This window comes from Morus notabilis, unplaced genomic scaffold (genome assembly GCF_000414095.1).
Source record: "Morus notabilis unplaced genomic scaffold, ASM41409v2 Scaffold75, whole genome shotgun sequence".
Taxonomy (NCBI): domain Eukaryota; kingdom Viridiplantae; phylum Streptophyta; class Magnoliopsida; order Rosales; family Moraceae; genus Morus; species Morus notabilis.
Window position 1 is genome coordinate 394,046 of NW_010361425.1, and position 23,907 is coordinate 417,952.

The 23,907-nt window shown below is 34.6% G+C and overlaps 5 protein-coding genes and 1 non-coding gene across 8 annotated transcripts; 4 read left to right on the plus strand and 2 right to left on the minus strand.

Moving 5' to 3' along the window:
* The first annotated feature begins 351 nt into the window (after positions 1-351).
* LOC21406601 (putative acyl-activating enzyme 19) lies at positions 352-10,723 on the plus strand. The gene is given in 18 exon segments (XM_024166464.1): positions 352-1,235; positions 1,316-1,512; positions 1,985-2,188; positions 3,367-4,086; positions 4,948-5,158; positions 5,161-5,605; positions 6,215-6,290; positions 6,397-6,483; positions 6,581-6,624; positions 6,770-6,878; positions 7,493-7,552; positions 7,662-7,746; positions 7,943-8,007; positions 8,905-8,964; positions 9,138-9,182; positions 9,844-9,953; positions 10,042-10,363; positions 10,641-10,723. Coding segments are annotated over 17 exon segments (3,378 nt in total). The 5' UTR covers positions 352-574; the 3' UTR covers positions 10,241-10,363; positions 10,641-10,723.
* Positions 10,719-11,240, plus strand: LOC21406602. The gene has a single exon (XM_010099406.1). It carries the CDS (start codon positions 10,719-10,721, stop codon positions 11,238-11,240), a length of 522 nt encoding a protein of 173 aa, XP_010097708.1.
* Positions 11,241-11,996: 756 nt separating this feature from the next.
* Positions 11,997-13,937, minus strand: LOC21406603 (BTB/POZ domain-containing protein At5g17580). Its single transcript, XM_010099407.1, has 3 exons — positions 13,903-13,937; positions 13,775-13,814; positions 11,997-13,616 (listed from the first exon to the last, which is right to left on the minus strand). The coding sequence occupies exons 1-3, from the start codon at positions 13,935-13,937 to the stop codon at positions 11,997-11,999; spliced, it is 1,695 nt and encodes a 564-aa protein (XP_010097709.1).
* A 3,455-nt stretch (positions 13,938-17,392) lies between these two features.
* Positions 17,393-17,465, plus strand: TRNAE-CUC. The gene has a single exon. It is a non-coding gene; the product is annotated as a tRNA-Glu (tRNA).
* Positions 17,466-18,923: 1,458 nt separating this feature from the next.
* Positions 18,924-21,173, plus strand: LOC21406604. Of its 3 annotated transcripts, XM_010099408.2 has the most exons (3): positions 18,924-19,037; positions 19,384-19,663; positions 20,740-21,172. In XM_010099408.2, the coding sequence occupies exon 2, from the start codon at positions 19,388-19,390 to the stop codon at positions 19,661-19,663; it is 276 nt and encodes a 91-aa protein (XP_010097710.1). In that variant the 5' UTR covers positions 18,924-19,037; positions 19,384-19,387; the 3' UTR covers positions 20,740-21,172. The 3 variants fall into 3 exon arrangements, with proteins under 3 accessions (XP_010097710.1, XP_024022267.1, XP_024022268.1); XM_024166499.1 differs by lacking the exon at positions 18,924-19,037 and having other exon boundaries at positions 19,280-19,663; positions 20,802-21,173; XM_024166500.1 differs by lacking the exons at positions 18,924-19,037; positions 20,740-21,172 and adding an exon at positions 20,499-20,650 and having other exon boundaries at positions 19,280-19,663.
* A 378-nt stretch (positions 21,174-21,551) lies between these two features.
* LOC112091846 (feruloyl CoA ortho-hydroxylase 1-like) lies at positions 21,552-23,394 on the minus strand. Its single transcript, XM_024166465.1, has 2 exons — positions 22,821-23,394; positions 21,552-22,497 (listed from the first exon to the last, which is right to left on the minus strand). Exons 1-2 carry the CDS (start codon positions 23,315-23,317, stop codon positions 21,921-21,923), a joined length of 1,074 nt encoding a protein of 357 aa, XP_024022233.1. The 5' UTR covers positions 23,318-23,394; the 3' UTR covers positions 21,552-21,920.
* Between the last annotated feature and the right edge of the window lie 513 nt (positions 23,395-23,907).

Below are 23,907 nucleotides of genomic sequence, written 5' to 3' on the forward strand. Positions count from 1 at the left end.
AGTAGAACCGATGTCGTGAAGGGTTTTTGTTGAGGAGATGCTCGTGAATTGACGCCGGAGAAGAAAGTCGGCCTCGCATCACACAAATCGGCATCGGAGAAGGAGATCGGCATCATGAAGCAACCCCGACCTAGACATCGCGTGTTCGGCCTCTGTTCACGGCGAAATTCTCTGGAGAAGATGATCTGTGAAGGGGGTGGAGATATTTTTAGGATTTTTGTCGACTATTGATGTTTTCTTGTATCTCTGCCGTTATTTCTCCATTCACTCAGACCAAATCTGGCCATGAGATATTTTCAGTTAAAGAAAATCATTTTACAAATAAAAATTTTTGAATTGTTATTTTGTGAATAAAGCTTTTCTATTAGATTTTCTAAAAACGAGGGTAGCATTCTAATATTACTATTCTTAAAATTAATTTAGGCACCAAATTATGTCGTTTCATGTGAAAAAGAACTTATAGATGTCGTTTCAAACGAAAATGGCTCACGCCGTCTTCAACCTCTCTCTCCCAGCACAAAGCAAATCCCAGCCATTCGGAAAACTGTAAAATAAGCTCTCTCTTTGACTATCCATGAGCAGCAGCGACACTTCCAAGTCAAAGACAAACCGTGATTGCTGCTACTGCTGCTGCGTTTCTCACGAATTCTCACGAGCAGCTTCCCAAAACCCCAATAAAGTCGCCCTCATTCACGCCTCCGGCGACTTCCGCGCCGGCGCCGACCGTCCTAACTCCTCGTCATCGTCGTCATCTCCGCCGCTCTACCATGGTGACCGCTGCTTCACCTACTCACAGCTTCTCGCCGCCGTCGATTCCCTCGCCTCTCGCCTCCGCTTCCTCCGCGTCCGTACGCCGGAGCCGGCAGTATTCGGAATATACATTCCGCCGTCGGCGGACTACGTGGCAGCGGTGCTGGCCGTGATCAGGTGCGGTGAGGCGTTTCTGCCTTTGGATCCTTCCTGGCCGAAAGCTAGGGTTTTGTCAATCATCGCTTCATCGAACGTCGATCTCGTCATCGCGAGCAAATCTCCTTCCGGCGCGGAACTGGACTCGGATTGGATTTCCGAGTCGGGAAAATTTGATGTTTTGTGGTTTTCGCTTAAAGAAGAAGGGAACGGAGAGTCTCGAGCTTTGGATTGGCCGTGCGAGAATCGAGAGCAGAGGCCTTTCTGTTACGTGATGTACACTTCGGGATCAACGGGGAAGCCCAAAGGCGTTTGTGGAACTGAAAAAGGTACCACATTTCTTCATTTGAGCTATTGGATTCATTTTTTTGTTCTTTCTGTAACCAAGAATTCTGGAAAATTTTCGTAGGACTTTTGAACAGATTCATGTGGATGCAAGAATTGTATCCCCTGAGTGGAGAAGAAGTTTTGTTGTTCAAGACGTCGATAAGCTTTATTGATCACTTGCAAGAGTTTCTCAGTGCTGTTCTCACTGCTTGTACGTTGGTCATTCCTCCTTTCAACGTGCTAAAGCAAAATGTGTTTTCTATTGTTGATTTTATACAGGTATATTTATCTCCATTTTGTGGGTTTATAATGAATGTCTGAATCTCAATGTTCGTTTCTGTTAATAAAAAGTATGTTTATTTACTTGAAGCTTGAAGGCTTATGTTATGCAAATATAGAGTTGGGTTTTCTTTTCAGTAGAAGATATATAGTGCTTAACTTATGGAGTTTTATTTTTGGTAAATGTTCTTGCTTTCTGGGTCAGGAAAGAAATGATATTACTAATTATATTTTTATTTATGGTGAATGTTCTTGTTTTAGGGAGCTAAGTGTCATGTTTTCCAGCCTGTTTTTTCGTCTCTGTTTTTATCTTTTGTTCTCTTTCTTTTTCCTGCTTTATGAGCATTCCTTGTGCTTTCACCTTTGTACTTGTTTTCCTAACAATGAAAGGATTTTTTTAAATACATATATATATATATTTATATATACATGTTATGTATGATTATTTTTTTTAATCTTATTTCTCTTGTAGGCTTATTCTATTGATAGGCTTACTGCTGTTCCATCACTGATGAGAGCAATCCTTCCTACTTTGGAAAGTCGGCATGACACAGGTGTTCTTAGTTTGTTGAAGTTGTTAGTGCTAAGTGGTGAAACTCTGCCATTAGATTTATGGGAAACACTATCCAGGGTATTCCCCAAGACCTCTATTCTGAATTTGTATGGGAGCACAGAGGTTAGAATTTAAGGCCGTCTTTTTTTTATTCGATAATCTAATTGATATTTCAAGTTTCTGTTTTTTGGTTTGATTATTATTTTTTATTATTAGAAAACTTCATGTCATTGATAATATAATCAAATTCAATGGAAAGAGGATGGCAAATTATCGAAGAACAAAAAAAAAAAAAAAAAAAGCTAAATTGAAAACTGTTATAAACCCATTAGGTAGAACTCACCCTTGCAAAACCGTCTTGTAAGGGGAGGGAACCCAAGGGCTAACAAAAACAAAACAGAAAAACACTATGGAAAGGACAAAGCTAGAGAACGGCATGAATCCTAACAACCTATCACATTCTTCCAATTAGAGCAATCAAAGTAAAAGGAAAATCCTTAAAAGCTTCATTCATGATATACCCAAGACATATTGGATCTGGACTGATATAAGACCTGTTTTCCGGGCTGTGTTTGTTTGTTTCCTCCCTTCTACCCTTTTCTTTGTCCTTTTCCGTTTTGGATTATTACAGGGAAGTATTTCATAAAGCTCCATGAAGATAAGATATATGTAACCCATAACATTTTAAGATAAACGTTGGATTATCGTAGAAATAATTTTTTCCCCTCTCTGACGTACTGCATGATAACAATCTGCGTTTTCTTAAGGTTCCTTCATGAAATGTATATATCTTCTTTTTGCTAACAACTGAAACATGCAAACACCTTCCGTCTACATAAACTTTACAGTTTTGCATCTTTCTTATTTGTTTGGGGCCTTGGGATAGATAAGGATATTGTTACATTGCTTTCCTCTTTGGTCCTTTTCTGATTGGTTTTTGCCAAAGAGGTTTTAGATGAGACATATACTGGGGGTTGTTATTCCAAGGGAAGGTAGTTACACGACCTAATGAATACTTTGCAATTTTGGCTGGGAAGGGACATTGATTCTCTACGAGGGTTTTTTCCCTTAGCTTTTATCTTATCATCTCAAATAAGTTGGTCAATGGCCGTGCTGGCGTAGGATTAGTCTTCTAGTTGCTTGCCAACTTTGTGGGTTGTGACTAGTTGATCATGATGCTTGATGCTACCTATTCTAATTAAAAAAATTTATATAGCATCATTTATCTTAAGAATAAGAGCAAGTTTTCTTTTGTGCTCATGTCATGATTGATTTTGCTGACATGCGGATTACTAAATCAGGTATCTGGTGATTGTACTTATTTTGATTGCAAGAGGCTGCCAAAGATTGTAGAGTCTGAGACATTAACTAGTGTTCCAATTGGTGTACCCATTGCTAATTGTGATGTTGTACTTGTTGATGATGATAACTTAGCCGATCAAGGAGAAATATATGTTTCTGGTATTTGCAATTCTACTGGTTACTTCTCTGATTCTACATACATGTCTCTGGAACAAGTAAAGTTGCCCCAGGACTGTGCCAATAGTGGTTCTGCTGCAGATGGACATGGGGATATATTGTATTTCCGGACCGGTGATTTTGCCAAAAGGCTTGAAGGTGGTGACTTTGTTTTCTTGGGCAGAAAAGACCGGACTATTAAGCTGAATGCACAACGTATTGCTTTAGAGGAAATTGAAGGTGCATTAAGGGGACATCCAGACGTAATTAATGCTGCAGTCATCTCCCATAAAATTCTAGGGAAAATTGAATTATTGGTAGCATTTTTAATTTTAAAAAAGGAAAGATGCAATGAAATTTTGAGATCTCATATCAAAAGTTGGATGCTTGGCAAACTTCCGTTAGTGATGGTTCCTAACTTCTTTATTTACGCTGAAGCATTTCCCATGACTTACAGCGGAAAAGTTGATTATAAGTCATTGACTTCAGAATTTCTTGCAAAGCATGTCCAGAATGAGATTCAGGATATTGGAAATGCTAACCTATTGCAAGTTTTTAAAAAGGTTTGCTATTCCCCTCCAATATATAAAATCGTGTTCTTTCTTCAGTGTCTCTCTGAATAGTGAAAATTATGTGGTTTACAGTTTCCTTTCAAAGCATTCTTTTGTCAATAGCTGAAAGTGTCAACATAAAAAAGAAGGAAACAAATGATAGTTAGAAGACTCAGAATTCATATGTCTATCCATTATTTCTTTCTTTGGTAGGTAAAAGTTTTTAACTTTCGAAAAGAATGAAACCACAATAGTTAGAAGACTCAGAATTCATATGTCTATCTATAGTTTCTTTTTCTTTTTTTCTTTTTTTTGTTTTGTTTTTTTAATGGATTTTTAATAGCGTTTCTATAAGATATTTATATACCATTGTTGATTTACACATTCACGAATTTTAAGAAAGATTTTCCTGTCCTCAGCGTGCTGAGCATTACCCTGAATGGAAACGTTAAACATATTATTTTGGTGTTCATATATAGAAATAGAATCCTTTTGTCGTGAAGTAGGAATTCACTCTATCCTCACTCCAGTTTTTAATCATAGGTTATAGATTGACCTTGTTTCACCGTCCAGGCATCGTTGGCAACAAAATTGATAAAGAAAGAATGGACCTCTTATTATTATTATTATTATTATTTTATTATTATTTTATTTAAATTTTTATGGCCCACGTTTATCCATCCATTAACTGAAAATTGATTATTATTATTATTATTATTTTATTATTTAAAATTTTTATTATTTTATTATTTTATTTAAACTTTTATGGCCCACGTTTATCCACCCATTAACTGAAAATTGATTTCTGAACATTTAGTGAGATTAGTCTTGAGAATCCTTTGAATAGGAAAGTCGCTGTATGATGGTTTGCAGGCCTTTTGTGATGTATTGATGGTCGAAGAGGTTTCTGATGATGATGATTTCTTTTTGATGGGAGGAAACTCTATTGCTGCTGCACACCTTTCGAATAACCTAGGAATTGACATGAGATTGCTTTATCACTTTCCTAGCCCATCTAAGCTTTCTACAGCTCTTCTTGAGAGGAAAACATCGTTGGATTCGGGTTTGAGAAAGGACGCTAATTGGGGTATGAATCTGAAAGAGGGAAACATGCTGTTGACTCAAGGGCTTCTTACTTACCAAACAGTGAACTACTGAGAACGCTTCATGGAAAGAATGACAGTCATGCTGTTATCATAAATAGGTTGGAGCTGGATTCGAGAGTAAACATTACTTCCGAGGGCCTCACTCTGGCTAATGGGTATCCATGGAGTGCAGGCTCAATGCGTTTTTCGTGTTCATTCAGCCGGTGCAACAAGTTTATGCATGAAGCTGATGACCGAATGAATGGTGTTCACCAAGAAAACTGCGCAGAAGTCCCAAGAAACAGGAAAGTTTCAATGCAAGAATTATGGAAAGTTCACTTGGGATCTTGTGTTGATGCATCACCACTTATTGTGTTTAAAGGCCCAGACATCCACTTATATATTGGATCTCACTCGCATGAGTTTCTGTGTGTTAATGCTCAAAGGTGAGCTATACCTTTTCATCTCATCTTTATAGAGTGTTGCGTACCCCGTTATCATTGTATTTATCATGATAGATATTGTTGGAGCTTTTGGAGATCATTTTGTTCTTTGTATTCCAATGTTACATGAATCAAAATATTCTTTAATCTTTTTTATTATAGGGATTTGTCAAAGTTACTGGAAACTTTTAAAGTCGATGCTGATGTGATTATTTAATATGTTTTATTTTTCCCTCTTGGAGGTGATGTTGGTCAAGCATGGATGATAATTTGACCAAACATCATATTTGAAAAAAAAAAAAAATCTGCTCTATTGAGTATCCCTGAGACCTAGCACCTTTTTATTTTTATTCATTTATTTATTTTGGCAAGGGAAGTGTGGTGTAATTTATCAGTTTTCTAACCAGTCTCACTCAGTCTCCAACTATCCTTCCATTAGTATCAACAATATAATTGAGTCATTGAATATCAAAGCTGAAAACTTTTGTAGCTTAGGTGGTTTTCTAGCAACATAATTTCATTAAGGCCAAGCAAAGGCAAGAATATCTAAATTATACAGCATGGATATCCACTTTTAATTTTATGTTTGTACTATCATATAATTTCGTTTAGTGGTTATGTCCAGTGGAAGATCCAGCTAGAAGGACGGATTGAATGTTCAGCAGCTATTCTTGGTGACTTTTCTCAGGTTGTGCTATGAATTCTACTATCCTTGTGCTAATAAGCTTTATGAGTCTGGCCCAATCTTTCTTCCGCGACTGTTTCGTAGCTCTCACATGTAGTACCTTTTCTAGGTTGTTGTTGGATGCTACAAAGGGAAATTATATTTTATGGATTCTTCAAATGGGCATATCTATTGGACTTTCCAAACATCTGGTGAGGTATGGCTGGCTTAATACCGGGACTATTTTCTATGTTGTATATGCGATCATGGAGTCCTTTGATTGGTCTAATGGTTGATAAATTCATATTATGAAGGTGAAGTCTCAGCCAGTTGTTGACATTCGAAACCAACTGATCTGGTAACAGTTTTTTATCCTTGAATGAATTATTTTCTACAATAACTAATTAACTGTTACACAACGTGGTTAATGGGACCTAGATTACCTATTATGTACTACTACTTTTTCCTTGAAGTCAAACTTTGATGTCTGAAACTACCTGCAGGTGTGGATCACATGACCATAACCTATATGCTCTTGACTACATGAATCATTGCTGTGTTTATAAGGTTTCATGTGGTGGCAGTATATTTGGATCTCCTGTGATTGATGAGGTAAATTTTAGAAATTCATTGGTTACATAATTCGTCTCAGTTGCTGAAAGTTCATGTTTTCCTTTACAATAATTATTTTACTCTTTTACCCACCGTTGTAGATACTCTTTAATATTTTGGAGGTGCACCGTGTGACCTATCTTTGTTTAACTTTGATTCCATCTTCTTGTTCGATTATATTAAAAATCATTAGTCATCTCAACTTTTGTATAGCATTCTTTCAGCTTGAAAATCTACTTAATGTGAAGCTTTATCATGCATATATATTTGCATAATAAGTTAGGCAAGTTGTATGATGTTTTGTTGGAACTTTTATCTATATCTGTTTCTCCTTATTTTAAGTTTTTAATATTTACTTTTTGTTTCTTCTCATTTTAGTATTGTCTCTTGTGTACTTTTGTTCATTGATTCATTTATTTATCACTCATTGATTCATTTATTTATTTATTTATCACTCATTGATCCCCCCATCAATTCGTTTAGTGTTGTTATGGAAAGAAAAATGAGAGATGGAAGAAAACAGTGTGTAGAAAGAATGTTCCAACTGCTGGTAGTTTATTATGTTGTCTTCTAATAAGTCAGATGTTGCTTATGTTTATCAAATTTTAATGCAGGTCCAGGATGCGCTTTATGTGGCTTCTACGAGTGGCCAGATAACAGCGATATCAATAAAGGTGAAAAAAAAAAAAACAGTATTATGCAACAATAAATCATGTCTGTTTAAATAATTTTTCCATTGTTTTAGCTATGGTGGTTTGTTCACGTTACTCTTTTGCAATGCAGGCTTTGCCATTTAATATTTTGTGGCAGCAGGAGTTAGAAGTGCCAATGTTTGGATCTCTTGCCATTAGTAGTCTGACTGGAAATAGTATGTGTGTGTTGTTCATTTAACTTGTGGTCCTGTCATCATTGTTAGTAACCTTTAAATATTGCTGTTGGACTTATTTTGTATTTTATTTTATTTTTAAATGAATATCTTGCATTTTATCTGTTACCTGTTAGCTTTTCTCTTTTAATATATATATATATCTTCTTATTAAATTTGTTCCCTTTTTTTAATGCAGTTATATGCTGCCTGGTAGATGGGCATGTACTAGCATTGCATCCAAGTGGATCCATTATCTGGAAGGTATGATTTTCTTTGTTGTTTAAAATCTAAATTCTAGGATTTCATATTCATATACAGTCTTAACATATTGGCATGATCTGTTTAATCTGCTGAAAAACATTCTAGTGTTTTGGTGCATCTATCACCATTGTAACTCCCTGACTCTGAGTACGTTTCTACCCAAAAAATATGCAATTAAATAAATAAATAGGGTATGCAACTATGTACTACTAGAGAAGTTTGCAAAAATAGTTCTTCAAGCTGTTATGTGGACCCTCAGATTTTAGAATAAAGTAATACCAAGGACGCAACTTGTTTATCATATATTCGCCACAAGCTGAGGTGATATGCATTTGTTCTGCTGCATCGCAACATGGTGCCGTAATAGCGTGTGAAGTTATCTTTATTGATCTTTTTGGGAAGGGGGAAAAAAAAGCGTTGATGCAGCTGAAGGAAAATTTTTTGTGCATTTTATGCTCTCTGTAGATGATTGTAATCATCTGAAGGAAAACTCTTAGTGCATTTTAATTTTAGATGTAAAATGCTTTAAAGGATGCTTTGCTAGTTCCTCAGGCACATACTTTGTAAAGTTATTTTGTGTAAAAAAACCTATTTTGGTGTGTCTTTCTCCATTCCAGTGTTAGCATCTAATTAAAATTCCTTAATTGATGTATCCGTGTGCCTGTTTTGATCCTATGCGAGAAAACAAAGTGACTACGGTACAAGGATGGTTAACTCTTCCATATTATGTAACTTATTATGTGATTCATTATCTTCCATTTTTTTTTTTTTCAATTATCTTTCAAATGAATCTATCTGTGTTGCCCTGTACTTCATCTCTCCCATATGTTTTTTATTACTTATTTTATGTTTGTTTCACTATTTCCTTTTCTCCTTCTGGTGGTGTCATTCTTTCAGCGTAAAATTCCCGGTCCTATATTTGCTGCAGTTTGCATGTGCTCTGCTCTTCCTTCTCAGGTACATTTTTATGGATAATAGTTCTTCCCCTGGTTTAATTCTTAAAGCACAAGTTTAATTGATCAAAATATTGTTTTCTCTAAGATGCCTACGAATATAAAATAAACATAGACCATGATATGTTAACTTTTTCTTTGTTTATGGATTTGTTTTTCCTTTTTATCTTTCTACAGGTGCTCATATGTTCGAGAGATGGAAGTGTATATTCATTTGAACCTGTAAGTTCCTGCATCAATTTTATCATCTGTGTTCTTGTTATGTTTGTGTTTGTTATTTCCCCACAATCTAAAAAAGGTGGAAGTGACTAACTTGCAGTTCTTGGAAATTGCATATATGGTTTTACCATAGGCACACAGGCCAATGTTACTAACTTATGTCATCATTTTCTAATTCATTTTTACAATCGGAACTCTGCATAACATTGTTTTGATCTTATTAGGGACTAGGCTTTTCCTTTTTGTAATTTCATGTGTTCTAGTTTTGGAGGATGGCTCATTGTCCTCTCGCATCATTTAGTCATTATTACCATTAATAAAACTTTTTAGTTTCTTTCAAAAAAAAGAAAAGAAAAAAGGGACAATGTTTTGGCTATCAGAAGAGGGTGATGGTAGACAAATCGTTCATATTTATCACTGTTGAAAGTTTGTTGTCTAATGTAATCTGCTTCCTGCTCATACTGCTTGGCTTCTTTCATGTGGTATAATAGGAAAAAGAACCAAGAAGAAAAATTATATGTTCAATTTGTATTTAATTGTAACCGATAAGTAGTTATCTTGTACTCAAAGCCGTAATCGTTGTTCCATCTCGGAAATATACCATGTGGATGAACCATTTAACTCGCCGAAAATTGGACGTTGATGACTGTTTTGTTCAATCCAGGAAAAGGGTAACCTACTATGGAAATACAGTGTTGGGGATCCGATTACTGCCTCAGCTTACGTCGATGAGCACGTGTGCTTGACGTACGGTTCTTCCCCTTCGTCAGATAGGTAAATGAACTTTATAGAGAATTAGCTTAGCAAATATCATGCCATCTTATAGGTCTTACTATAAACTAATTCAAAAAACACTTTTCAGATTGGTTTGCGTCTGTTCGAGCTCTGGAAGCGTAATTTTGCTCCGAGTTAACGTGGATGTCACCAATGGAGTAGATGTTGAGGAATTTGCAAGGCTAGACCTCCAAGGAGATGTGTTTTCTTCTCCTGTGATGATTGGTGGCAGAGTTTTTGTTGGTTGCAGAGACGATTATGTGCACTGCCTTGCTGTTAACATATGAAAGGTCTTTCAGCACAAAAAGGAAAAGGAAAAAGTCTCTTTTGATACCGGAAGAAAATAATAAGAGATTCGAATTAGTTACGGTTTTGATAGAGATAAGGGTAGGCAGCTGTCGTAGAGAGAGGTAAAGCCGTAAATATTCCTTAGTATGAATTTTATTGCAATATAATATAATAATGCGTTACCATATTTTTTTAGATTTCATTTTTATTTTTGATGACAAAGCACGCAAAAATATATATATATATATATATATTTAGAAATCAGAATTTACGTAAATGTTCCAAAAAGATTAAATTAAAAAAAAAAAGGAATTTACGTAAATGTAATGCATACAATTAGGAAACACCAAGACCCGCTTTTATCGCCAGTGCATTTATATCTCGTTTGAAACCGTCCAGGCTCCAACCAAAATCAGAAGACAGACAAACAGAGACAGTTGTATTTACATTTTCTTCTCGTATTACCCTTTCTTCTACATGGACCAGAGGGAAGGAGATGTCAGGGTCTACATCATCTCCGGTTTCTTCTTCTCCTGCATCGTCTCCGGCGGTGTCTTCCTTGGCCTTTACATGTTTCTCCCCGAAACTCTATCCTCAGCTTGGTATCCCATTGCAGGAATGATACTTGTCTCCGTTCCCTGGGCCTTTTGGTTCTTCACCTTCTTGTACCGTTGCTTCAAACCCGACCATCCTCCCCCGCAATTCGACAGCAGTGCCCGCTTCTCCAAGGGTGGCAGCAGCACGCGAGATCCATCGACAGCAAATGGCAGCCCCATAGCGGCAACAGCGACCAACGCCATGGCCTCCGAGTCTCCAAATGGGGAGTCCCCTGGTGGCGGCAGTGAGCGACGGGTTCAATTTGGGCCGGTTGTCGTTTTGGGAGGCCAGGGTGAAGGCCATGCAGGTGCGGCAACAACAAGGGATCATCACGAACAAGAAGCAAATGAGGCTTCAAATTGCTCTAGAGAAAGCGAAATGCCTTTAAGATTATCGATTTAGTTTAGTATTTGTTGGAGATCATGGCGTGGGATGTTATATTGGGCTATGCAAATGGATGATGGTGATTTTCTTTCCATGATGGACAAATCGATGGCTTGAGTTTGAATATGAATTGCAAAGACATGTATTGAATGATCAAACAAGTCATATATTCAAATGGATGATGCTCGTGTTGGTGTAGCTTTCGGTTTGACTATTCGCATCCAATGAAATGAGATGATCAATTTTTTGAAGAAAAAGTGATGTGTGAGAGTTGTTAAGAGGTAATTAATTCCTTTCAGATCTCCGTTTATGGATGTAAAGAGTCTTTTGCAGTACTAACATGAGAAGTAGGAAGAAAATGACGAAACGTTCTTTTGTATTTGTGCTCTTTTGATTTCCACAAAATGATTTTCCAAAATAATTTACCATGATGCAAATATTCTGAAGAAAATTTTCATTTAAAGCCTAAGGAGGGTAAGTAACTGATCTGATCCCCTGTTTATGCGGTTGTTAATCTAATTGTCGTCTTTCAAAGAGATCTACAAAATAAAGGACTTCTTTCTTTGCTTTTTCGTGCCATATATTCTGCAGTAAAATTAGCTCATCAATTGCTACCAAATTATGTCAACACCAAGAAATTCGTTACACAAGAAAAATTAAGAATTTTATTGGAAATTACTAATGGAACTTGCCAATGAAAATCCAATATTTGACACATGATGGAAAAACAAAACATGCACAAAACAAGGAATTTATATGTGATGATACCACCTCCTATGGATAAACCTTCTTTTTCTTCTTTCCTGGGCAATTGCAATTTGTCACACTACTACTGATGCAGCCAAACTTCCTCTTCATTTCTTTCCACAAGCTCACCTTTTCCTTCTTCACTATTCTGAAGCCGCAATCTTTCTCAATCTCCGTCTTCATCACACAGCACTCTCTTTCAAGTTCCATCAATTTTTTGCTAATCTTCTCCATGTCTGACCTCATGCTCTCCTCACCACTCCCTAACAATGCTGCTTCTTCCTCTTCCTCTTCCTCTTCCTCCTCTCCGAGCCTGCGACCATCTTTAGACCCCGGAATCTCCTTCATGATCGCGTTCCGCAGCTGCACCTGTGTAACAAACAAGACCTGCAGGACCACCCTTGTTGGCAGCCTCTCGTTTTTCGCAGCATGCTCACAGGCTTTGGGGGACATCTTGTCAATATTCAACACCTGACACACTTTCTCGCGCTCAGACTCCGACAGATCCCTGTGCGTGTCTAAGTAGATGTCAATCCCCTTGTATATTCCATCCGAGCTTCCCAGGCATCCATTTGACACCTGCTTTGACATCTCTGCTAGTGCAGTGAATGTCTCTGTCTTCAAATCTATGTCACTTGCAATTTCTGCCAATAATTCTTCGACAAGCTCAGCCACTGCAATCAGGTCTGACATCTTCGAGCTATTGTAGTTTCGATAGAAGTGCGTCAAAATCCTCCTCACACATTCTACATCATACTGCACTTTCCTGGCATAGCTTTGGGAGAGTGTTAAAAGGTCATTGACTGTTGCTTGATTCAGATTTTTCCCAATTCTGAGCTCTAGTCTGTCCATACACTCCGAGCTTGCGACCAAAAGGTTTGTACATCTCAGCATTTCAAACAACAAATTGCAAGGGACAAGTCCCATTTCATTAGGCAAAAGCCTCTCCACTGCTTCAACAATTTCCCTCTGTGAGTTTCTCGTGCGTATGTCAACTTTTTCATCGGCTCCTGGGGGAGTTTGAAGGACCCATTTCCTCACATAGTTGCATAGTGATGCAGTGACATACTCTAATGGAACTCCTCTCTTAACCATTTCGCAAATGAGTGGCTCATACAGCCTGAGAGACAGTGCTGTCAGATCCTCAAACGGCCAGTCAATGGCAAAGAGCCTTCGCTTGACATTTGGTCGAAAATCATCATCTTCATCCTCACTGCCGTCGAAACACGCTCTCTTGATTGGATCTCCAAGAAGTTGAGGATCAGATATCGCCTTTGTAATGATGGAGTTGGCACAAACAGCAACAAGGCCGAGCTCTATGGCTTTGTCAAAGATGTTTTCGGTGGTTTGAAAGGCCTTTACAGTTTCATTCCAAATAGGGAGGATATTATGTTCAAGGAATAAAAGAGCCTTATTTAAGAGATTGTTTTTGCTGTGAGCTTCTGTCATTCCAAGGTAGTGAGCAAGACAACTTAGGGGTACAACATTCTCTGCGGAAAATGTCAGATCATGGCCAGCACAGAATCTTGCTACAAGCTGGAAAGTCTCCGGGTTAGCTGGGATGTCCGCGAGAAAATGCGAAAGGTTTTGCAGGGATCTTTCTTTGAGTAAGAAAGCAATTTTAGCACATCTTACAGCCATAAGTTCCTAAACAAGAATGAAAAAATTGCAACTCAACTTATTGCTATAAAAATAGATAGCAATATGAGCTTATTCATTTCATTTCAAGATGACGAATTCAAGAACATATAAAAAACAAAAAGATACATATTAGTTTATCCAAAATAAAGAAGCAAACCACTTACAAATAGCTCGGTTTCTGATGGAGATGTAGGCTTAGTAATCCTGAAAACAAGAGAATGAAAACCTGAATGTGGAAATTCTTCAGTTATGAAAATTAATCCGGAACAAAATAAATTAGAAATTTGCTTACCATGTTGATATTTCTGTGCTTTTCCTATTCGCCATTTCGCGGTAAATCTCTGACTATGCAGCTTGCAGGAAGTAGAGTTTCAGGTGAATTGTTAGCCTCCTTTTTGAAATGGGGTTGCAAAACCAAGTTCAACTTGTTTTCCTCTTTATGATCAAATTGGGAAAAAAAAAACTTAGCAGTCCTAGAAAATAACAGAACAAGGTAAGGAAACTCAAAAAAAATTATGAAGTAAAATGGGCATAAATTAGAATTCTCGCCTAACATTTAAAAAAAAAAAAAAAAGTAGCTCAGAATAGGCAAGAACTACAGACATAAACGTAAAGAGCAAAATAGAAAGAAATTGCATGAACTTCTGATAAATATGAGTTTTGAATACACAAAAAAAAAAAAAAAAAAAAAAAAAAAAAAAAAAAAAAAATTTAAACTGATTTCCTGAATTTGAGGATTCTCAGGCTCCAATATCTGAGATAGGTTAGCTAGGATTTACAGTTACTGATTTTATGGTAGTATTTTCTGCAGCTGTTTTATCCTTACGTAACTTATCACGAATTTAAGTCTCAAAAATATTAAGGTTAATTCTATTAATTAATTTTTTTCTTAAATAAAGATTAATATTGATCTTTTAATAGATTTGTTTTAAGAGAAATTAAATACAACTGGAATTTAGTATAAAAAAAAGCATTTAAAAGAATTGATATTATAAAGTTTTTATTTGTCAATAACTTCTAATATTTAAACTTTTTTCTTTTAAGATATTGACTATTCTTTTCTTATATTCACTTGTGGCAGATATCTTGTCAAAGATATCTTAACTTTCTTTTCAACACTCAAAAGTTGAAAGAAAAATGCCTTGATTATCATTATAACTACTAAACATATGACTTCAGCTTCTTTATTTCTATAACTGAACAACTTCGTCTCAACTTCGGCCTTATTCATACCCATACTCCAGGAAAAAGTTGTTTTTGAAGATTTAGAAAGCTAAAAGATAATAGATCAATCTTTAATGATAGCAATAATGTTATCTCAAAGGTTGCTTCTCTATAATTTTCTTTGTATTTTGTGTAATTTTATTAGTTTTTTTTTTATTGGTAGTAAGATCTTTTGTCTTTGGTTTGTAAAAAATTTCTTACCTTTTTCTATAATTTTTTTTTTTGCTTTAAAAAAATTAAATCATTTCTGTTTTTGTTGTTCTTAAAATTTTTTCATTATTTTCTCTCTTTAGTATTATATTATCATATCAATCGCACGGAGTTTTTATTCTTTATAAGAATATTTGTCATGCATGAGAGGATTTGTTTTACTTACATTTTTTAGTCATAAGATATTAATCTCTGTATGAGAAAATTGAGATAAAAGAGATTAGAAAGATTAATTGAATACCGTAATCATAAATCCTTAAAAATCAATAAAAAAAAATGCTAATATCTCACATCATACAACTCCAAAGAAGAGGAGCATGATTTGAAGTGCCTTTTATTATCTAGCAAACTTCGTTGCTAATCATATATTTTGGTCAAGATTGATATTAAACATACAAAGAAAAAGAAATAAGGCTAATAATAGATTTGATGAAGCACAAGAAATTCATTGCAAAGAGTACTTTCATCGAGAACAAAATGCGAGCGAGTTAAACAGATAACAAGTGTAAGTTTAGAAATTTCTGTCCCAGCTATATATTTCAACACCTTATAGATAAATGATAATACAATTAGTCAAAAAAAAAAAAAAATTGTAGACATATGAAACAAAGAGGTATTTATCGAACTACTACGTGGACTTATTTTAGATATATGATTAGTGTAGTTCTCTGCTGGAAATTATGAAAAACAAATACCACTTTAAAAGAAAAAGGATATATCCTAGATACTAATATATATATATATATATATGTATATATATAACTAAGCACCTTAATTATTGTGTGGTGCAAAAGTGAAAAATTAAAAGATTTTTTTTTGGGGTAAAATCAGAAGGACAAAAGATATTTCATCACACTTAGAATTGAAACCAATAAGAAAACACTAATCCAGTGGGGAAATTTCGGATTAGATAATTCAAAAGAGAAAAGTCCTACCTCTCAAAATTTTAAGATCGATCTCTTGAATATCCGTTGCTCCAAAAAGTTTAAAATTGCAGAAATTTGCCTTCTACTCCGTGAAAAGCTCGTTGGGGGAAGCCAAGGAAACAAAGCTTAATTCGGCTGTGCTTACGTGAAGAGAAGCAGAGGAGTGAGAGTAAATATAATTAGCTGTGTTTTACGTACTTTTAGTTTGAACTAGTCAATAGTTTATTAGTAGTTTCATTTAAATACAATATCTGGATCCAATTATTATCAATAAAAGTGTGATGCGATTTTTATTTTTATTTTTATTTTTTGCTGGTTAAACTGAAAACTTTGATGTGATTATTTCCTTTTTTATAATAATCTGACTTAATTTATTAGTTTTTCGAGTCATTTATGAGATGTTTGGTTCATGGATTAGAATCATGTGATTAGAATTATTTTTAATTTACGTATATTTTTTATGAAAAAAAATACTGTAACGAACTATGAACTATGATTCAAATTATGATTTGAATCATTCAACTAAATATCCTCGTTAATCTGTTGGTCGTAAAATTATGTACTTATGAAGTTCCTCAACCGACGGTTATATAGAGGGCAAAATGGGTGCAATATATGAATTTGCTTCTTCATCTTCTTTTTTTTTTTTTGAGAATTATATGAATTTGCATTTGAATAGCCTAAGCCCATGTTCTGCTTCAACATTTTAAACCAAAAATCAAAACCCCATTTTAATTTTGAAAACTTCCGGAAATTATGGAGGAAAATGTTTTCTTTTCCCCAAGATTGGTTCTTTTCCGGAAAATTGAAGTTGAACAAGTCAACTTCTCCTCCATTTTTTTTTTTTTTGGTCGATGGAGTTTTTCCTTTCTGTAAATCCATGATTTTTTGTACATTATTATCTTCAAGAAAAGTCTCTTTAAATAAGAGCAGTTTCTTAATGTAAGAGTTTAAACACTATTCTTTTTTTATTGGAGTTTAAACAGTCCTTTTTCCAATTTCCATACAAAAATAGCAGGAATTGCCCACCGCCAAAGCTATTTCCAGCCGGTACTGTCGTGGTTTCAACCGGAGATTGAGGACAAAACAAAGCAAGAAAACGGTTGACGATATTCAAGGGATTAAGGAAGTTACTGTTATTGTTTCTCCATTTTTAAATTCAAATTTTAAAGTAATCATAGATTCCATAACCATTTTAAAAGATTACTTATGATACATGTAAATTCGGTGCAATTATGATACATTCGATTTTTGCATTGAATTCCGTATACAGAGTAATCTTATATACATCTATTTTTATTGAATGTCGCATTAATTATAGAACGTAATATTATGTACGTCTATTTTTATTAAATGTCGAATTAATTATAGAGCGTAATGAAAAAGTATATTATTTTATAAACTCTTGTCGACTTCATCAAATCCGTTGTAGTCTAGATGGTTAGGATATTCGGCTCTCACCCGAAAGACCCGGGTTCAAGTCCCGGCAACGGAAATTATTTTTATTTAATTTGTCCAGTTTCTTTTCTTTAGTTATTACTTACTACTCTCATTTTACTTTTCTGGAAATAAGTAACTGTGGAGAAGCTTTTAATAAAAAGTTATGTAACCTATTTATCACAAATTAGATGCAATTGACAATAGTCAACAACAAAATACAACAGTGTTCGAGTACTTTACAACTTTTTATTAAAAAAATTTCTCTCATACGTCAATATACTAGTTGGTTAAGTTTTTTATCTGTTAGATTTACATAAAATCACATAAAAATTAAAATGTATACAAATTTAACGGTTAGAAAAATATGACTTAGCGGCACGTAAAGCATACTAGAGAATCTCCCTAATAAAAAAAAATTTCTTTTTTTTTTCTTGTTTGCTTTCGCTGATCATATAAATAAATAAAAATGTTAAAATTACTCTTTCTATCACTCTCTTTTATCATTTTTTACATTACAGATTGACAATTAAATTTTATTAATATGATATATTATAATTTAAATAAAAAATGAAATAATAGAGTCAAAAAAATACTTTAAGATATCGAAATAACTTTTTTTTTAAAATTATACGATACTTTTTAAAAATAAATAACACCACAATAATTTTTGTTCAATATAAGAGGATTTTATAATAGAGTATGGTAAAATATTCTATCAATAATGCTCCAAAAAACTTTTAAATCTGTTATATAAATTCTCTATTTTACGTATTCTTTTAATGTGATTTTCATTTCGAATTAAACGTTCGCAAACGTTCACATCCCAAACGTGAAAGCTCCATGATACAAGGTACAAACTAAAAAAAGAGCAAACAAGTTTTGTTTTGTTTTTAGGACCTTTTCTATTAAAATTTCTCTATTGACTAGAGAGTGATCGCATCAAAATAAAAAAAAAATAAAAATATATACATAATAGATAATTTTTAATAATATATTTAAAAATAAACGATTAAAAATAAAAATTAACCTTATTTCATTTTGTTATTTTAATTTTTTTTACAGTGTGTTTAGTATAATAGATTATTAAGAGGAAAGAAAAGAATGGAAAAAAAAGTAATGAAAACTCTTATAGTAGTAGTTTAGTAGAGTGAAATAGAAAGTAGAAATGAAAATAAAAGAAATATTTAGGCCATGAGGCCCACTTCTTTTTTATCCTTTCAAATATGGCCAGATTAAAAAAATATATATATTATTCATGTTATCATGAAGTATAATTTTACCCTTTCACATTTTTTTTTACAAATATTATTTATGAATAAAATTTTTTTTCCTCTCAATTTAATTTTGATACCAAACAAATAAATATAAACTCATTTTTTTTATTTTCTCATATCAAATAATATAAAAAAAAAATTAATTTCTTTTCCATCACTACTATTTTTCATACTTTCATACTTTCATATTTCATTTTCATTTTATTTTCTTTCCATCCTCTAGCATAAATCTTTCTTCTTCTCCTTCTTGTTTTTTTTTCCCAATAAATTTGGCTCCTTCTGGGTTGAGTTCTAGGTAGTGGTACCGTAGACACCGTAAAGAATTACGGTGTCTCCTCCAACAAACCACAAAGGTATTTACTCGGCTTTCAGCCTTTATTTGGTTGATGGATTAGTTTACTGATTTAAATTTTTAATTTAAATTAAAATATAATTTTATATAAAATTTTTTTATTATAATAAAAAAATTAGATGTGATTATTTTTAAGAATTTTTTACTATAATAAAATTTAAAATTTAAATTTAAATTATTAAAATAAACGAGATCTATATATTTTTCTGAGCAAAAAAAAAATAAAAAAACAAGAAAAATGGTATCGGACCCGGAAAATTTTGAAGAAATTTTTTGTTATAGTTAATAGTTTTGATTACACATTCGTTAAAAAGAAAAGAAAATCCAAGATTGTTTGTCTGGATCAGAGAAATGGGGAAGGGCTTGATATGGGCGACGGCAGAGGATTTGGCGAGGAACAGGGGAAAAGTGCTTTCTCTTTACCGGCAAATTCTGCGGAGCCTGAACTCGCCGGAGCTTCCGCTTACTTGGGCCGCAAGGCTATCGAAGAAGGCGGAGGTTAGGGCCATCTTCTTGGTCGCTTCTGAAGAGCGTTCTCTCCACAACATTGCTGATCTTATTGATGTCGCCGAGTACTCGCTTTCCCTTTTGAGAAAAGGCCAAATCCCAAAATTTCCCCTCATTTGAGTATGTCCTCTTTCTTCTCAGCCTTACCCAGATTTTTTTTTTTTTGGGTGTGAATTGGGGTTATATTTCTTTGTGGGTGTTTTATTACCAGACTTAAAAAAATTGGGCTTAATGCAATTTTTGACTCATTGTTGGGAAAATTTAGAGAAAATAATTTGGTTTCATTGAAGGGCATTTTGAATTAGGGGTGTTGTTTTGTAATCCGATTGAAAAACTTTATTTACTGATAATAAAAGTGAAATAACATCAGACTTGTGTTGATTAATACCTGCTGTTGGTAGTGACTGTTCTATGTAGTCAATTGGTCAGAAATTGATTAGTTGTGTTAAGATGTTTGCTTAAGTAGGAGAGTTGTCTTTGAGGGTCATAATGGAAAGATTATATGGTTTTGTAGCAATTTTAAAATGGTTTTGCTTTGGTATGAAAATGGGAAATGTGAAATTTGGGGAATGTGCTAGGGCCGTTCCTGAAACTGCATTTGGCTGTTCTTCAAGAGAGATTGTGAGAAAAAAAGTAAAATGTTTATGAAAATATTTGTTGGGTGTACAAGCATTAGAAAATGAAAATGTAAAGAAGAAAAAACTTTATGGTGTTTTCTGAATTCCTCTATAAAAATGCAGTTTTTTTTTTTTTTCCTTGTTGCTAAAAAAAATGCTATTTTGAAAATGGCTCGAAAATGAATGCCTCGGATTTGTGCGAGACCTTTTTAAAGAGGGTACCGTTGGATTCTCTTCCACAGGGTTCTAAGGTATCCTCACCAAATTATGAAAGAACACCTTCATTTCTAATGTTGGAACAGCTTCATCTATATTTTTTTTTCCTTTTGTTAATGCAGATTTTTTAGTTCGTGAAAGGACACAATGGGATTGCACAAATGGAACGATTTACTTATTATTTTCTTAACTTTTTGTTGTAACTTGTGTTCACAACGTTCACCGGATCTTCAATTCATTTGTGTTTTTATTGACCGTCTATGACATACACCTTTAAAATTACCAATTAACGCTGGAAGCGTTCTTCGTATCGTTAACATAGAATGACTCCTCTGAATGTATTCGTTTGTTTCCACTGCATAGGTAGCTCAGTATCTTTGTCGCTTTCCGTTTCACAAAGCTGAAACATGTCAATTTTACTGAAGGGTTTACTGATGGGAGACTACTACTTGCTTCGTTGAATGTAAAAGACAAGACTTGCTTTTCGGAGTATGCCAATGTAAAAAGATATCGGGAAGGTATTTGTGCCTTTAAATTGTAAGCGAAATGTAAACTAAGGAGCTACTTTATGCATTGTGTGCTCCCTTGTAGATTTTACTAGTACTAAAATTTGATTTATATAGAGATCGAAATGGTTCTTGCCCAATTTTTCTTATTAATTCCTTATTTTCATGACCTTTTTTTTTAGCTGGACTTGCAGAGGATCATTCTAGGTTCTATAGCATGCTTTTGAAACCTTATGTTGTTTCCTTTGAGTACTGTCTGAAACCTTAACTAGCATTAAAATGATAGTGGGCTCTCTACTTTTGCTGTCTTAAAATGCCAAACTCTGATCGATTTCAAAGAAATATATTGTATTTCCTGAAACATGTCAATATGGAAACTTTACCAATCGAAAACTATACGAAGGAAATGAGGTTGGCCTAGTTTCACTTGCCATTGATGATTTTGTATGGAGAGAGGAAGATATCTGTATGTGATATTTGTAAAACTTTTGGCTTGAAACCAAACTACTCAAGACAATGTTCATGATCCATCACTCAATCCAAGGAACTCCCCAACATGTTGTTTCAGGATAATCAGCAAATGTACACTGTTCAATGGGATAGCCTAAAACATAAGAAATACTTTGATTTATAAAAAATAAATGGGAAAACTTAGGATTTAACAAAAGGTCAGGGGTTTCTCTCATTCTTAGCATTCTTGATTAATGTCTTTGCACATATGGAGACATCATTAGTACATATTATTTAATAAAACAATTATGCATATGTATAACGAGATCTTGTTTATTACAAAATGTATGGACTCCGACTACTTCTCCGGAACTTTGCATGAACTGAAGGGGGTACAATAAATGTCTCTTAATATAAGATTATTTAAACTTATTCCTGTAAACAGGTCTTACATCTTAATCAAGTATATTTCATTACTTATTACAACTTATTATTGTTCGTCATTACTACAACATGAGCTTGAAAAGAATCAAGAGTGAGCTTGTAAAGAATCAAGAGTGAGCTTGGAACGAAAACAAAAAAATCCATTTATGCCTTCGCAAAATCAATGGTAAGCTTTCCATCGTGTGACTTCCTGTAGAAGTGCCTGACGTAGTCCGAGTACAAAATTGGTTTGTAAATCGGTTTCTCTCCAGTACTGGCGAGCACTTCAGGCAATGGAGCGATGATATCCTCTGGCCTTGGGTTAATGAAAAGAGGAACTGAGATCCTGTTACTGTTTCCATTAGCTACGACTCTGTGCTCAATACTTCTGTAACGCCCATTACTAAATATTTGCAATGCGTCACCTATGTTGATAACAAGAGACCCTTTTACCGGCGGCACATGAACCCAACTGTCCTTACCCTCCACTCGGACATAAAGCCCACCGATATCATCTTGAAGGAGAACGGTAAATGCTGAGACATCAGAGTGGCGGCCAACTCCAACGGTGAGTTCTGGGTTTGGGCAAACGGGATAGAAATTGAGGTTAACCCTCTTTGAACCTGTAACAAGCTGTTCTTTTTCACTGTCTATTTCAGTCACATTTAATCCCTTGAGTAGCACACTTAACAGTCGCTTCACAACTATGCTTCCATTATGCATGTAGGCCAAAACTTCATCCCTGAAAAGGTAATATACATTAATGAATAATTCTAGAAATTCAGTATGAGAATATCGATGCACGGAATGCAAAATGTATATAACTTGTTGTAGATGGACTTGTTTTATCACGACGATCATTAAGAGATAGAATTGATATGTGTATGTACATGTATCTACGAGATTGTCATAATCCCCTAATCTTTATAACTGGATAATTTTGTTTAATGAAAACACACATGATAAACATATGACCACATGAATAATTAACAGTCAGTAATAGTTATAGAATGATATAGCACGCATGCATGAATAAGTTAGGTGCTAGGTTTGAACTACTCTTACTTGCAAGAAGAAGGCCACAACTTAGAGGCCTCATCCTCGGAAACATAGAAGAGACTGAGGTAATCTTTCCATTCCAGAGCCTTCTCGACTGTAGGAATGAAGCTTGTGGTGTATCGGACATTGTTGGATACCGAATTCTCCTTGGAGTACTTGTTCTTCTCCTCAGCAGGCGAGTCAAAGAAGCGATATGTCGCGTTTTTGACATTGTCAAGAACTTCCTGGGGTATGCCATGATTGATGATCTGAAAGAAACCCCATTTCTCCGCAGCATCGCATATCGCCGCCCCGACTTTGGGGTCCTCCCAGTTAGACGCGTCGATGATCGGAATAGACTCTCCGACCATGACCTTACTCATAGTCCTCTCTTCCAGGGGCTGAATATATTGTTCGGGAAGGGTTTTGATGCCAGTTTCTGAGAGACCCTTTACTCCATTGCCTTTGTTTATGACAAAGTCAGTGACAGAATCGTTGGCCCAATTGGGTTTAGAAGGCGCCATCAGTATAGGACTGCTTAACAAGAAGAATAAAAGGTGAAGATTTTTTGTTTAACGAGAGTCGATCTGTAGAAATAAAGCTGAATATTGTTGTGATTTACAACCCATGCAATCCGTGGTATTTATAGTTGTTTGTTCTATTGCAAGTCATGACTATTAAAATTAAGAATATTATTGTAAGATATTCTAGTCAATATTGTAGACTAGAGTATATTTCAAACCTTTGGGCCAGCTATCTGAAAATATAACGTGTTCCGAATTTGGAAGGCAGGAGCCGTCGTTTAACATTGAAAATGTGTAGTAGCTAGCTGACCATTTACATTTGTAAATCTTATATAGTTACACTAATTATTAGTGCCATCTATCTTTGACTAATATAATCTCTCTTTCTGAGTAGCCAAGAAAAATATTAGCCTCTTGTTTTCAATTTCTGGTAATATTTAGCTGCAGGAAAAGTCTTATATATTTTTTAGTTTTTGAAAGTTTGAAAAAGCTTTATATATCTTTCGTTGATATTTGTGGCATTCAAATAATTTTTTTGGTTCTATTAAGGCACTCTTAAGTTCAATCGTTCAAACCACATTTTTAGACAA

What these genes read in the sequence shown, in the direction of transcription:
- LOC21406602 (XM_010099406.1), top strand. Translation starts at nt 10,719, where the DNA reads ATGGACCAGAGGGAAGGAGATGTCAGGGTCTACATCATCTCCGGTTTC.
- LOC21406603 (XM_010099407.1), bottom strand. Translation starts at nt 13,937, where the DNA reads ATGGCGAATAGGAAAAGCACAGAAATATCAACATG. An exon ending in AGCACAGAAATATCAACATG is followed by an intron (nt 13,815 to 13,902) that starts GTAAGCAAATTT and finishes TCTTGTTTTCAG; the next exon opens with GATTACTAAGCCTACATCTC. An exon ending in CATCAGAAACCGAGCTATTT is followed by an intron (nt 13,617 to 13,774) that starts GTAAGTGGTTTG and finishes ATTCTTGTTTAG; the next exon opens with GAACTTATGGCTGTAAGATG.
- LOC21406604 (XM_010099408.2), top strand. Translation starts at nt 19,388, where the DNA reads ATGGGGAAGGGCTTGATATGGGCGACGGCAGAGGATTTGGCGAGGAAC.
- LOC112091846 (XM_024166465.1), bottom strand. Translation starts at nt 23,317, where the DNA reads ATGGCGCCTTCTAAACCCAATTGGGCCAACGATTCTGTCACTGACTTT. An exon ending in TTGTGGCCTTCTTCTTGCAA is followed by an intron (nt 22,498 to 22,820) that starts GTAAGAGTAGTT and finishes TTACCTTTTCAG; the next exon opens with GGATGAAGTTTTGGCCTACA.